General features: G+C 49.3%; 1 protein-coding gene across 1 annotated transcript in view; it reads right to left on the reverse strand.

Annotated features, from left to right (window-relative positions):
• EXOC3L4 (exocyst complex component 3-like 4) overlaps positions 1 to 13886 on the reverse strand; it is a 21137-nt gene that overhangs the window by 6507 nt on the left and 744 nt on the right. Inside the window, exons 2-7 of the mRNA XM_009328380.1 lie at positions 9877 to 10528; positions 6768 to 6885; positions 5582 to 5707; positions 4239 to 4339; positions 2175 to 2270; positions 291 to 333 (exon numbers count right to left, since the gene is read on the reverse strand). Of these exons, the coding sequence (XP_009326655.1) occupies positions 291 to 333; positions 2175 to 2270; positions 4239 to 4339; positions 5582 to 5707; positions 6768 to 6885; positions 9877 to 10528 (1136 nt within the window). The remainder of the gene's footprint in view (positions 1 to 290; positions 334 to 2174; positions 2271 to 4238; positions 4340 to 5581; positions 5708 to 6767; positions 6886 to 9876; positions 10529 to 13886) is intronic.

Raw genomic sequence — 13886 nt, forward strand, 5'->3', positions numbered from 1 at the left:
ACCCTGACCTAAAGAGAGAGAGAGAGCACCAGTGGTTTAATATTAAAATGTAAACTATTACACTACCCTAAGCATTTTAACCAGATTGGCATCTTGGGTGTTACTTTAAAATAAATTTGTGTATCCAGTACTTCCTCTTGGAAACACTTAATGGGTCAAAATAATGACTCTTTTTGCATAATCCTATACACTGAAAATTAATTGCAACTGAGTAACTGTGTAAAAACCCATCTATTTCCTCATCGGGTGGGACGGTTCAACCATGTGGAGCGATTGCGCAGGCTGGTTACTTTTTCACTTGAGCAACACTTCAGCTGAATGATCTGCAGGTACCTGAGAGAGCACCAAGGGGCTTACGGAGAAGGGAAAGCTGTCGACCCTGCGTCCCCCAGAGCCTGGCTGACTCACTCCACGCAGCATCTATCGGCAGCAGCTGGGATGGTGAACTATGGAGGTGGAAACCTGTGCGGTCTCCTAGGGACAGTGCATACTTCTGCAAGGCTTCATGCTAATGAGGAAGAAAAAACAACTACTGAGAAGCTAATGAAATCCCCAGCAGTATGTGTGGGCTTCAGGGGCATTGTGAGCTCCTGGCTTTCTTCTCACTTTCTATCCCTGCCCCGCTGTAACATGCTCTAGGGGGAACTGAGGCAGCACTACCAAAATGCTAGTGGTCCCTGAGCTTCCCTGGATGTGCCACATCTGCTGCTGTGACCACAGAGCACAGCAGGTTCCTGCCACTGCCTGGTAGCTAGTTTATACGTCTGAGGCTGCCCAGGCAGGACTACAAAACACCTAACAGCATCCTTCTCACCCCAGGCTGGGGCTCAGGTCCATAACTCCTGCTGACCCCCTGAAGCCTCCACCCCCCATCCACAAAATCATGCTGTTAGGGCACCTACCTCTGCCCAGCAACTCATTGCTCCAGGCTGACAAATATTTAACTTGACACAGGAATAAATCCAGCAGAGCCAATCCACCACCCAAACGCCTGCCAGCTCCCTGCCCAGAGCTGGCTTCTCCCTTCATCACCTCTCCAGTCCCCAGCGGGGAAGGGGAGAGCACTTTTCCACAGGGGCAGGAGGAGAGAGAGAAAGCCGGTTCCTTGGCGAGGTTAGCATTGCTGGAGAGACCGTGCCATCTAGAGACTTCCCGACGGTAGTGCTCGCTGCGGCTGGAGCCGTCGGCTCCTGTGAGACACTGCAACGCAAAATCCTCTGCATCCCCTGAATAATATTTGGCATTTAGCATCCCTGCCGCAGGCGGTGCCAGGCAGCGATGCAGCAGCATCGGCTGGAGATAACAGCCCAAGCTTCCCAGGTGTTAGCTGCGTGTTGGCTGGCTGGGTTGGCCTCTGAAGCACCACATCTGCATGGCAGGGACGACCCCAGATGTTGAAGAGCCCCCAGGCCTTGGTGGGCCGTGTCCCTGCGTGGCTGTAGACCATCCCCTTGGGTCAAGTGCCGTGCGAACAGCCCCGGTTTCCCACAGCACCGGCACCGGAGGGCTGCGGTGGCTGTGTGGGCAGATGCGGGGCGGGAAGCACAGGGTCACCATGTGCCACAGCACTGGGCTGATGGACCAGACCCTGGGACACATGGTAACTGGCACCGTCCTACTTATGGGGAGAGTACCCCTCTCCTGAAAGTACTTTTTAATAGCCAGAACTGGTGGGCACACCTATTTATCAGAGGCCTTTTCAACACATGGTTTTAAATAACCAATTCTTAGCACCTGCAAAGCCCTGGAAGTTCCTCCTGCCAGCAGCCATGGCAGGGGTTTATTTGCAGGTTGAGTGCTTTCACAGAGTTTCCTCCAGCCCAGTGCCAAAAGCAGCTGTCAGACCATGTTGCTGGGTTTATTCTGCTAACCTCCAGAACAAAAAATGAAAAAACCCCTCCTCTGAAGTTGAAAAAGATGGGCTGAAAATGAGTTTAAAGCTTTCATGCAAGCACCAGATCCGTCCCCACCTCTGTCTCTTCACCCTTTTACCCCAGGGAAGTGACTTTTATCTGTATCTCTTGGGGAACATCCCCCCCTGTGAGGTGAGGAAGGGCTGGAGGCTGAGCACCCCGCGGGGCACCCCCAGGAGACCTTGGTCTTTCCTTTCCGGACGCTGCCACCTTCCCGGACCCCAGCAATGCAGCGGCTTGGCTCAGGGGGATCGGACTTACACCAGGTCGTGGAAGCTGTTGATGTAGGCAGTGAAATAGGGTGCAAAGACGGGGCTGTCCTGGGCAGTGCTCCACGCCACAAACTCCTCCCCGAACCTGCAGGAGAAGACACGCAGGTAACGCTAACGGCGGGGGGACTGAGGATGGCTCATCTTCTGTGTACACTGCGATGTCAGGAGACACCAGTGGCTGGCCCAACCTGTCCCCTCTGTATGCAGACATGTTTTTTCCAGCTGTCGTAACATGCATGTGCATTGGAGGGGAATAGATGGCAGATAATTATGGGTTTAGGGTGTGCTTGCCTGAGCGGGTACGCAGCGCTTTTGGAGAGATGCCAGCGATCTCAGCACGGCAAATCTCTGACTTTTCCTCAGGCTGAGGGATTAATTGTGGCCGTAGTACTCAGGCTTATCAGTCTGGTCATTCATTTCTCTGGCTTTTGGGGCAATATAATATGTGCCCTCTTAGGCACACAAGGAAAGGATTTACCTCAGGGCTGATTTTACAACAGAAGGTGAATGGGAACAGGATAGCACACCTACATTTCCCCCCCGTAACCTCAGCATGGTGTGTTAGGTATCTATTTTGATGTAGTGCAGCTTTTATGGTTTTGACAGCTGTTTACAGCCAGGTCCACACTGCTGGCAGGAGGCTGCGTGCTCAGGCAGGCTTTGCCTGGTGGTCCCATTCTTTGTCAGGGTAAAGGAACCTGCTCGGGCTGGCCTCAGCCACTTGCATCTTGGGTTTGTTTAAGAAAAAGCTTAAGTTTCAGTGACCCTTTCATCTGTGACCCCTTGCTGCCCCAGCTTGCATTTTACACCAATTTTGTTTAAAAAAAAAGGAAAAAAAGAAAAAGTAATTAAAAAAGAGAACAAAGAAAAAAGAAAAAAGAGAAAAAAAAGGAAAAAGGGAAAAAGGGGGGGGGGGAGAAGAAAGAATGGAACATCAGTACTGCGTTTCTCCTCAAAAACCCGGGCAGACTTCAAAGCCAAATAGCTGGTTCGAACTACCCTGCTCGCTCAGGGTATGGGACACAAGTGTAGATCGCTGGGCTATTAGAGATGAGGGTTTAAAAGGGAAAGTGTTGCCTTTAGCACACTTTGGACACCTGCCATGCCCCGGGTTCACAATCTGAGAAAGCAGCACTTGGGCTCCCCACCCTCACTCCTGCAAAACATCTATTAGCAAACTCCACAGTCAGCGCCTGCCAGAGGTGGGAAACTTCAAAGGTTAATGAGAAATTATTTTTAGTCTCGCTCAGAGTTGATTCATGCTGAATGGCCTTTCTCCTCTGCGGCTTGCTGCTCTGGCAAGCAGCCGCAATCCCCCGAAACACAGCCACGCTGGTGGGGAGGGACAGTGCCTCGCTGTGCCGGGACCCTCTGTGAGCCAAAAACCTTCCCTGGAGCATCTCCAAAGCGTGTCGCAGGAGAGAATGTCTGAGGCCATAACTCAGGGACTACCAAGCAGAAAAACATTATTTCAGCAAAGGGGCAGGGTCCTGTGTCCTTCGGACACTAGATAAATTTTAAAAAGATTCAGAAGCTCAGGAAGCCCAGCTATATGTCTTGCCTGGGTGTAACAGAGAGGGTCCCATCAGCCATTTCTATGCCCATAGCCATGGGATGCAGGAGAAAACCCTCTCGGCAGGACTCACCCCGGGAGACCTAGATGATGTTTTGGGCAAGCAGGCTCTGGGTCTGGGTCTCCATAACTGCTGCTTGCTCGTGGCTGTAGCTGCAAGCAGTCAGCATCCAATGCCACAAAGGTCCCAGATGGATGGGACCACACTGGTGCCATCCCTTTCCAGCCAGCAGCTCCTTCCTGGACCTCTAACCTCAGATTTTGGGACTCGCAAGAGTCCCATCTGGGTCTGTTTATGATTCCCTCCAAGTTGTTTTGCTGTTTGCTCATGATTGGGCTCATTGTGATCTCTAATTCTCCCAGGAGCAGGCCCGTGCCTGCTCAGTGCCAGTGTCTGGCCCAGCGCACAGACCTTTTCCCTGCTATTTTACCCATGTGGGACTCATTTGGAAGGAATGTGCTGCCCGGAGCGGCAATGACCTTGGTATGAATTCATGCAGCTCTGCCAGGCACAGCTCAAGCGTTTTTGTTCCCAGACTTCTGCTGATCGCTCCAGATATCTTCATGTGCTCCCCGATGATCTAGAAAAGGGCACGAAAAAACACCAGTGAATAGGACAAGCACGGAAGAAACATCCTTTGCAAAGATTTCGTGCAGCTTTGGTTAATAAAAATGACTCGCCTAGCGGAGGGGGAAGCAGGTGACTTGTTGCCAGGCGGTTTTCACTATTCTCTGGCAGTTTTAAAAATAATAATCCAGAAAGGGCCAAGAGGCACAAACTGATTTGTGGCATAATCATTCATCCCTAATGGTCCCGTGTCCTTCTGCTGTCTGAGTGTGAGCTAGACACGGTGTGGACTGGAGCCCCGAGCCGCCCTGGTGCTGTCTTCCTCTTTTGGGGGGATTTGCAGGAGGGATCAATCCCCAGCCCAATGCCCAAGGGGAGCTGAGCTGTCCTCGTGTCCCCATGCTGAGGGTGGTTATAAGCACTGTTCCCGGGGGCCTGCACAAGCCCCCTCCTCAGGAGTGATACCTGGGCCGCACGGAGGGTCGGGCATCACCCCAAAATCTTGCTTGCACTGGGGCTCCTCCCTAATTCCCATTCCCTCAGCCCTGGCTGCCTCTCCAGAGTGAGGCAGGCTGCAGTCCCGCTCTGGCGCTTCCGGAGGCATCCTACCCATCTGCTAATCCAATTCAGACCTGCCTTCCCGGTGATCACACAACGTGTAATATTCCTCTATGGAAAATGAGTCACGGCAGCAGGCAAAACTTTGATTTTCTTTCTTTCTCTCTCCGTCCCTTTTTTTTGGTATTATTTAATTGAAATGACTCAACCCTTTGAGTGAGGAGAATGAATCCAAACCCCTCCTGGATTCATTACCCTGTAGTCCCTAAAGCTAGTAGGAACTTTTGTTTTTTGTACCGTTTAAATTGGAGTGGCTGTCACTGCCTACAGCCTTTCTGTGGCTGCCGCAGCCCCGGCACAAAGTCACTCTTTCAGCCAAGGGGTTTTTCTAACAAACCTTTTCTTTCTGCCTTTTTTTCCTTTCTCTTTCTTCTTTCTAATCAAAGAGATTTAAGGACTTTAAAATCAGTTGCCTATTATGTTGCTGACACAATTGACAGCAGGTTTAATTTGCAGCTAGAAGGCAAGCGGGAGAGCTAAAAGTTGTAATAAACGGCATTTTCTGCTTTAATGTATTCTGCCAGTGCGTGACTAACATAAATTATCGCAGGAGGCGGTACCTCCACCCCAGAAGGTAACAATCCAGTTTCCCTGGAGCCACAGAGCTCCCCACACTTTGCCCCAGCTAATTAAATACCGTTTGAATATCAAAGGAGAGCGAGGAGTGGTAGAGGTTTTCCTTCACTTCTGGATGAACTTCCTTCTCCCACTTCTCCGTGACCTCTAGTCTCAGGATGTTTCCAAAATAGCTTTTGATTTTCCCCTGAATGTTAAACATAGGAAGGAAACATGCAGCTCAGGATAACAAAGAAAGCATGAGTAAAGCGGGCTCGTGGCGTTTTGCTCTGTCGGCACGTGTGTAAGGCTCATGTGTGTGGCGTGGAAAGGTAAGCAGAGTCAAAGGTCTTGCTCCAGACCCTTTCAGTCTACAGAGGATCTTGGGATAAATCAGGAGCTGTGCTGTGTGGGGGCAAGGTACTCCCAAAGCAAGGGACAATCATTCTCCTGGCAGGGAAATACTGTGTCAGCTGTTTGACTGCTTGATTGCAAAGTCCTCCAGTACGTGCAATGCACAAGGTCAGGATTAAAGATCAAACTGGTCCTCTCTGGTGGTACAGCCACTTGTGTAAGTGGCAGCACTGTTCAGTCCTGGCTGATAAATCAATCTTGTTGCCGGTAAAACAAAATGATCCTTCACCGGCACGATGGAACAATACTGATTTTATTCAGCTGGGTACCTTGAACTCACCTTCAGCAGTACCCTGTTTCAGAAAGGTTTGCAAGAAAATGTCTGGGCTCACTAAAGACCCAGGAAAGCACGTAGTCTTACACAGGGTCCCAGCCAAGGACAGCAGAAAGACAACTGCAGAAGGGGCTTCCTAGGAGGAGCTGAACCATGGGGAGGTCCTCTGCTGGGGACAAGCCCAAAGTTGTCTGGCTATAGCAAACCTCAGATGTGCTGGAGGAGCTCACACACTGTGAAAGTAGCAGCTAAAATGTCTTTACACCTAACTTTGCAATGTGTTCAATCTGATGAAGCCCAGCTATGACCTTTTGGTATGCCTCTGCCACACTGTACGGGTCTGGTACAGTCCTTTTGGCTCTGTGATCATCCATGTTCAAGCTCATGGCCTGCTTTGGTCTCAGAATTGGTGTTCAGGATTTTTTGCTTTTGATTAAAGGCCATTCTGTGTGGTGCTGGCAGGACTCAACACCTGGTGGGGCTAGGAACCATGATGCAGCCATCCGAGACGTCTGCCCGGGAGGCTGGGGCTCCCACGCCCTCCTTGGGGGGCACGTGGGGGCAAGGTCAAAACTCTCACCTTTGCCAAAGTGATGTAGTCATTCTTCAGTTTATCCCAATCAGCTGGTGTTAACAGCAGGGACAGGTTTTCTGTCTTAACTTCTGGTTTGAGATCAGGGTGACCCAGAAAGAGTTCACTGGAAAGATTCAAACGAACAAATTATGTTGCCTCAGAGTGTGAGTAAACTGATGGAATATTCATGTGGCATGAGCTACATAATTATTAAGCTGTGAGAAATATACTTAAAGTTTAAATTGCGATGCTTGTTTTCAAGCTTTAACAAGAAAATCTTTCCTCGCTATTCAAAATCCTAATTATTCAAAATCAAAATGATCTAAAGTTCCAGCCCACCTTAGAAATCATGAGACTTCTGAGTTGTTTGGACATGAAAAGTGCTATGAGAATTTACTTTTTTAAATAAACAACCTGAAGCTGATTCATTTGACTACAAGCCTGCGAAATGCCTTTCAGGGTAATTCCTGTAGCAGCGTGCTGCTTTGGAGTTAGCTGATCTCCCCGGCTCCTCTCCGGTGTCACATCACAGCTTATGTCAGCCTGTTATTTCTCCCTGTGCATTATGCCTAGCAAGGGGAGGTGGCAGAGCAGGTCCTGCTCTGCGCAGGGCAGCCTCTGGAAGGCACTCCTATGCTTGGGACACGGGCCATCGCCGCACAGCGGTTCCTCCACAGATGGAAGCGGTGGGTGGACGTGCAGCTACGGAGTCTGACTCCAAAGTGCGCTCAGCTGACACATGACTTTACCACTCACTTTCCCCTGGATTGCCGTGTAATCAGGCCAGCTGATTAGCGGGGAGGCAGGGAAAGGGAAGGAGTGCTTGTGTTTCTCCCTCCGGGGCGAGAAACACGTTATTAGCATGTACAATTGAATGTGCTACCCCTGAAATCTGCCACGGACCGTGGAAGCATTGCATCTTTCAGGGTGATGAAGGTAGAGAGGAGAAAGAAGAAAATATTCATGCACTTGAATAAGTTGCAAGCAGTCACCTGGTTAGCAAGGAACACAGCTGCAATGTCCTGCACGCAGCCTGTTCAACCACCGAAAAGGGTTCCCATCACCAACCCAGCGCCGAGCACACGGTTAGGTTTGGATGCAAGTGAGGATTGTACTGTACAAGGTCAGGCTGGTGCAGAGTGACTGCTCAGCAGAAGAAAAGCTCAGCCTGCTGATAGTGTCCTGCAGTCAGTGTTCCTGCAGTCATGGTTCAGATTTCCCGGAGAGGTACATCTGCCCATGTGGAGCATTGCACAACCCAGCTGCTGCAGGAGTCTGCTGCTCATTTAAAAGGACACCACAGATTTAAATACAAACTCTCCGCCATGACTGAAAGGACTGACTCAAATGTATACTCGAGGAGCTTATTCCCCTCTCTTTCTTTTTTTCCGTTTGTTTGAATTGTAGCATCGATAATGAGTTTGGGTCAGACAATTTCTTCTTTTTTGGGATGGGTCCCAAGAGGGGATGAAGTTCTTTTAGAGTGGGAAAATCAAATGGAAACAGCCCAACCCAGCAAGGTGATTGCAAGAAGTACTCGAAATGGCTGCAAGCTCTCAATAAGCCCTTTCACAGCAAGTTAGAGGAATATGATGGGGGCACTTTGGTGCAGAACCTGGCTGCCGAAGCTCATTTCTTCCCCCCTCTCCTGCAATGCTGGGGTGCAGTACAGTCCCCAGGGGTTGGGGACATGCAGGAATTTCCCTCCAGATGAGATCAGAAGGGACACGTGAGGGAGAGGGGCAATCGGTGGGAGTGTCATTCCCATAGTGGTCCTGCCATAACACTGGTCAGCCAGTGCCATGATGCTGAGGGAGTTACACACAAGTCATCACGGTCACCACACCGTAAATGGGGTTTTAGGAGCAACTAGGCAAATTCACAGATTAAATCTGTTGAGGGCTGTTCAAAACAAAGACCATCTGCGGCCCAAATGTCCCTGAGCCAAAAGCTACCCCAGGCTAGGAGTGCTCTGGGCAAGTGTCACTGGTGTTTGCCCTGCTCCACCACTGCCCCCTCCCTGTCCATTTTTGCGCACTGTTTGACTCAGTGTTTATACTCCTGCTTTCACTCCCGTTTTTGTTTGTTTGAAGGGTGTCAATTGGTTTGCATTTGTCCCATCCTTGGGCATCTGGTTCAGATGGTTCCTGGAGACCACCTACTGGACAGACATGATTTTGCTTTGACATGGCTGTTCTTATGTGCTTATTAGCAGACCCATCTCCTGTGGATGTTGTCTCTCTCCTCCTTCCCACCCCACTGTGTATTTCTGTTGGGTTTTAGTATGGGACCCCTTTGGGGCTGGGATGATGGGCTGTGGTCTAGCCCAGTGAACAACTGAGGGGACACAATGCCTGGACCTTCTACAGGTGCCTATCTTAGATGTCTCTTTTGGCTGTAAAAGGAGGCAATGTCCAGCAGCACAGTTTTTGCTGTTGTTGTGAAGAATTCCTGCCTTTACTCACACACACAGAGGGTGCCCTGAGGATAGTGTTTGATAGGTCTATGCAGCTCCTAGAATATTTTAGTCACCCCTGAATTACAGGGAGCTTTAAGAGGTCCTAAAAAACACGGACCTCCCATTCAACTAGTGGACAGGTCTGAGACAGAGCGTTTGTGTTAATGTGGCTAATTCTACACGATGATGTCTTGGCATCTCCTCGAGACGACTCTGACCCCTGAACATGGGGGGTAACGTGGCCTGCTTCCAAATGCACCACAGTTTTAATTAAACAGGAAGAAGGCAGGGCTCCACCACAGGACCCTCCCTCTGCCTGGAAAAGTCACCGAGCAGCTGCTGGACCTTGCAAGATATTTGCAGAAAGGGAGCAGGTTTATCAGAGCTGCAAGGAGGAGCTTTCTGGCATGTGAGAACAGCAAGTGGGAGAGGAAGGGGAAAATGAGGTAATTTAGATCTGTGAAAAGCAACAAGTGTTTTATCCACAAACTTTTGTCCCCACCTATTAATAGATTAGCTGTCTGGCTCTGCTGTAAAGTGACTGTGTCTCTCTTGTTCGCTCAGGAAACTGAAAATAGCTCGGTGCTTTTGAAGCACCCTGTGGCCCTGCCGCTCTCCGGAGGAGGCTGAAGCAGTGTGGCAAGTGCAGCATCTTACCTGTGGTAGATGTTGGCCACCCAGTCGAGCAAGGTGTAGAGCTCGTTGAATTCCAGTGGTCTCTGGGAAAGATCTTGCAAGTGTGAGGCAATGGCATTGTGAAAAGCGTCCACATACATATCACACACCTGGTACTCCTCTGGATAGCATTTTTTTACTGATAACTTGATTTTCAGTAAGTCTTCGCTCAGCTGTTTCTGGAGGAAACCTAAGTGGAGATCAAGCCAAAAACTCTCTTCTTCCTTCGATGCCATGGGTACTCTCTGGACTCTCTTTCTAGCGCTCTCATTGATAGCTTCCCTCCACTCCTCCCTCCACTTTCTGGGTGTGCCGAGCAAGTCCGACCCAGGACCAGCAGCGTTGCCTGTGTTAGGATGAGCTGCTTCTTCATGGGCAATTAAAATCACCAGGGAGTTCAGCATGGTATCCTCTACAGTGGGCTGCTCCAGTGTTCCCACCACGATGGACTGGATCATGTTTGTGATGGAGTTATAAAGCAAATCCACATCCTTGGACTTCCTCACAAACTCCTGGGGGTTATCTTTGTATTTCTCAGCATCTCGTTCAGCTATAGTCTCATCTTCCAAGTACTTGATACTTGCAAATGCTTCCAAAAGTTGCCTTTTCTGAATAAGTTCATTGATTTCCATTACTGCAGAAAGAAGGGGGGAAGGGGTTGAGACAAAGTTGGCGTTAGGTGATTGACAGGTTGGTAACAGGACAAGGTGCCCCACAGGGAGGCTTGCAGGGCTGTTCTGAGTAGCCAGGTCCCAGCAGTGCCCCTGAGACTGACCCCCCCGATCTCTCCAGCTCCTGTTTGACACAGGAGAGGAAAGCAGTGGAAATGCAATCACTGCAAATTGGGCCATACCTCTAAACTGCTGGTTTCAGAGTCAGGAAATATCAAAAAAACTGATTATAGCCCTGCAGTAAAACCTCAAGCAATGGCTAAGGAGGCTGCACAGAGCGGCACTGGGGTCTCAGGCTGCATAAAACCACCCCTGGCTCTGCCATTCTGTTAATGTGGAGCTGAAGTGGGACTGGCAGTGAGAACAGTTTGTGATATACCCTCCCAGCAGGATTTTCTTTAGCAGGGATGCCCTTGTTTCCCAGCATACCAGTGTGCTCAGCATAGCTCTGCTGCTGCATTGGCCACAGCATCTCTGGCTGAAAGGGCATTTCAGTGCATTGCCCGAGAAGGCAGGGAGGGTGCCCAGGGGTCCAGCTGGAGGGGTGGGAGGGAGCACAGAGGGACAGACCCCCTTGGATCCTCTGAGCTCCCAGGCCAGACATCTCACTAGACGGTCATGTCTGCCCCCAGCCTACCCGCCAGCATGTCCTCCAGAGATACCAAGGCCGTGGAGGAGCAGGATACTGTCTTGGGGATGCTCCTGATACATTTTTGGGAACATTCCCTGTTCAGATGTAACCCTGGGCAAACCCCGGGCTCCCCTCCTGTCCTGATTTTGTGCATTGTCAAGTTTTCCTGAGACGCTTTCCCAACTAATGTCATAGCTAAACTGGCTCCTGCATTTCTGAGGACTGAGCAAAATGCTAACGCAAACTGCAGGGATTGTTGCTGGTGATTTGCATTATGAGGACTCCTTGAGATGCAGGGACTGAGGTAGCAAGCCAGACACTGGCCCATCCATGGCTGGCCACCCTTTCCAGACTGTGCCTACCACAGCAAATGGCCTCTGAAAGATGCCTCTTACCTGTTCCAGACATTTAAGAGATGTTCTGTGAATGCTTGTGGTCCTCAGCCTCCTCTCAACCAAAAAGAGGGACTCCTGGAGGACCAGAAGCCACAGCTTCTCAGCTCTGCAGTTATTGCAATCTGCAGTAACCCTTTGGCTGGGGAGTGAGGAGGCTCTTTGGGACGGTGGTCCCAGGGTCCCAGCAGAATGAAATGGAGAAACACCAAAGCATGCCAGGTACGTGAAGTTCACCCGCCTGGGGTGGTTCAGGGTTGGGTGTCCTGGCTGTTCACCACCTGTATATAAACCTACAGTCAGATGCCAAGCACTGCCTCTCACCAGTGACATTTGTTTTCCAAGCAGTGAGCACTGCTGTCCCTGAATGGTCTGGGGAGGTGTGCGCATTGGAGGGGGATCCAAACCTGTGGGTGTTTTCTCCTGGTGTTCAGGTCTCACATGGGTTTCCCCCACCTCCTTTGATTTTGGCACCCACTACCAGTACTAGCTGGTGTTGGCTGATGCTGGGGGAGAAGTTACCAAATATTGTTACCCCCAAAGTGGCTGAGGTCTAGTGAGTTTCCCATTTATTTTTCAAAGCCTTGCTGATGCAAGAACCATTTCCTATTTGCCAGTAACATAAGAAGTATTTGCCATGTATTGAGGAGATCCAAGAGCATTGTTAGCTTTTGAGAGGCCCCAGAAAGCTCTCACCATCTCCAGCATCATAACAGGTGCTCTGAACAGGAGATCCCACTGTGATACTGGGCATAAGGCAAATATTAAAGAGGAGAAGGGAAAAGGTATTATTTAGGCATGTGTGGCCACTGCTTCTGGGACATACACATATAAAATCATATGGAAAATTGGAGACCACTCAAAGAAGATATGAAGGACTGGTTCATAGCCCATAATTTATGCCCCTGGGCTTGTCTGCACACAGATTTTATACTATATGCACCAAATAATCTGTGCAGCATAAGAGTATCTGTATGAAGACAGAAATACACCAAATAACCCAACTATTGATGCAGCATACAATGCATAGAGCTTTGAGTGCCTATATGGAGCTACAGTTGCTTCTGCACTCAGAGGGGAGAGAGATTGTGCCAATTAACTTAGTCTCTTCTAGATAAATTAATATAAAACCTGTGTTTGCACAAGTGCTTGCAGTGAGAGACTACAGGAATACCTTCTGTTCTGTGTATCAAAGTGAGAAAACACCATTTAATCACCATCTAGGATAATTATTCAGGGAGGTGATATTGGGTGCTAAATGGATCTTTAATTTAGCAATACAAGATCAGTCAGCTGGTAGTTGAAGGAAGACAATTGAAAGGCAATTAACCATTATGCAGCTTAATGGTGCGCGTGGTGGAGTCTCCACCGCTTGCCATATTTATCTCAGGATGGGATGTGTTTCTGACAGAGCTTCTCTAGTCTAGGCCAATCGAATTATTGGGCACAGGATGGGCCTTCTTCGTGCAATTCGTCCGCTTGTTTATTGCAGGAGATGAAAAGGGCTTATGGTAACATTTCCTGTCGCTCCTCATCTATGACCCTTTGAGAACAGACTAGCAAAGTTTATGAGATGGGCTCAGATCCAGCTTACCAACCTCACAATGTATCAGTGCAAAACAGTAAATAACTTCATGGCGGAGTAGACCACGTTATAGCAGCGAGACAATGTCAGCTCTTCTATCTGATCCCCATGACATCCTATGCAGTAGACCAAGAATTTCTTTCCAGAAATTTAGGCTGAGGAAAGGTCAAGACATGTTGACCCACCTCAGTCTATCTCCTGATGGATGCATTGTAGTACCTCTGCCTTGAGAAGGTAGAGGAGAATGGTGCTCAAACCAAGATCAAAGTCTTTGCAGTCTGCCCACATTTGGGGAAAGGCGAGAGCTATGCTGAAGGTAGTTATTATAATTTGACCTATCTATATAACGCCGACAAAATGCATGAGAATAACCAGCCTGGGTAAACCAAACCAAACAAATACTCGCAGCACTTCTGTTGTGAGAACAATCAATGGAAAGTCAGTGTAAGAGAGTAAAAGCATCTGCAGATGTTCCTTTGCAAGGCAGTCTCCAAGATTAGGAACCACGGTGGAGGTGCCGAAGCAGATCACATCCAAACCATCTTATTTCCCCTTCAAGGTCTTGCAGCAACCTACAGGGTACAATCTGGGGACCATCAGTCTGAGAGCTGAAAAGCAGAAATTGTCCAAAAGTGCAATGCAGGCAATAGCGTAGGGATAGCCCGCATTGCACTTCTAGATACTGTCAGACCAGCAGCTCTGAAACTGTGTTC

The sequence above is a fragment of the Pygoscelis adeliae genome, unplaced genomic scaffold, assembly GCF_000699105.1.
Source record: "Pygoscelis adeliae isolate BGI_AS28 unplaced genomic scaffold, ASM69910v1 Scaffold130, whole genome shotgun sequence".
Lineage (NCBI taxonomy): Eukaryota > Metazoa > Chordata > Aves > Sphenisciformes > Spheniscidae > Pygoscelis > Pygoscelis adeliae.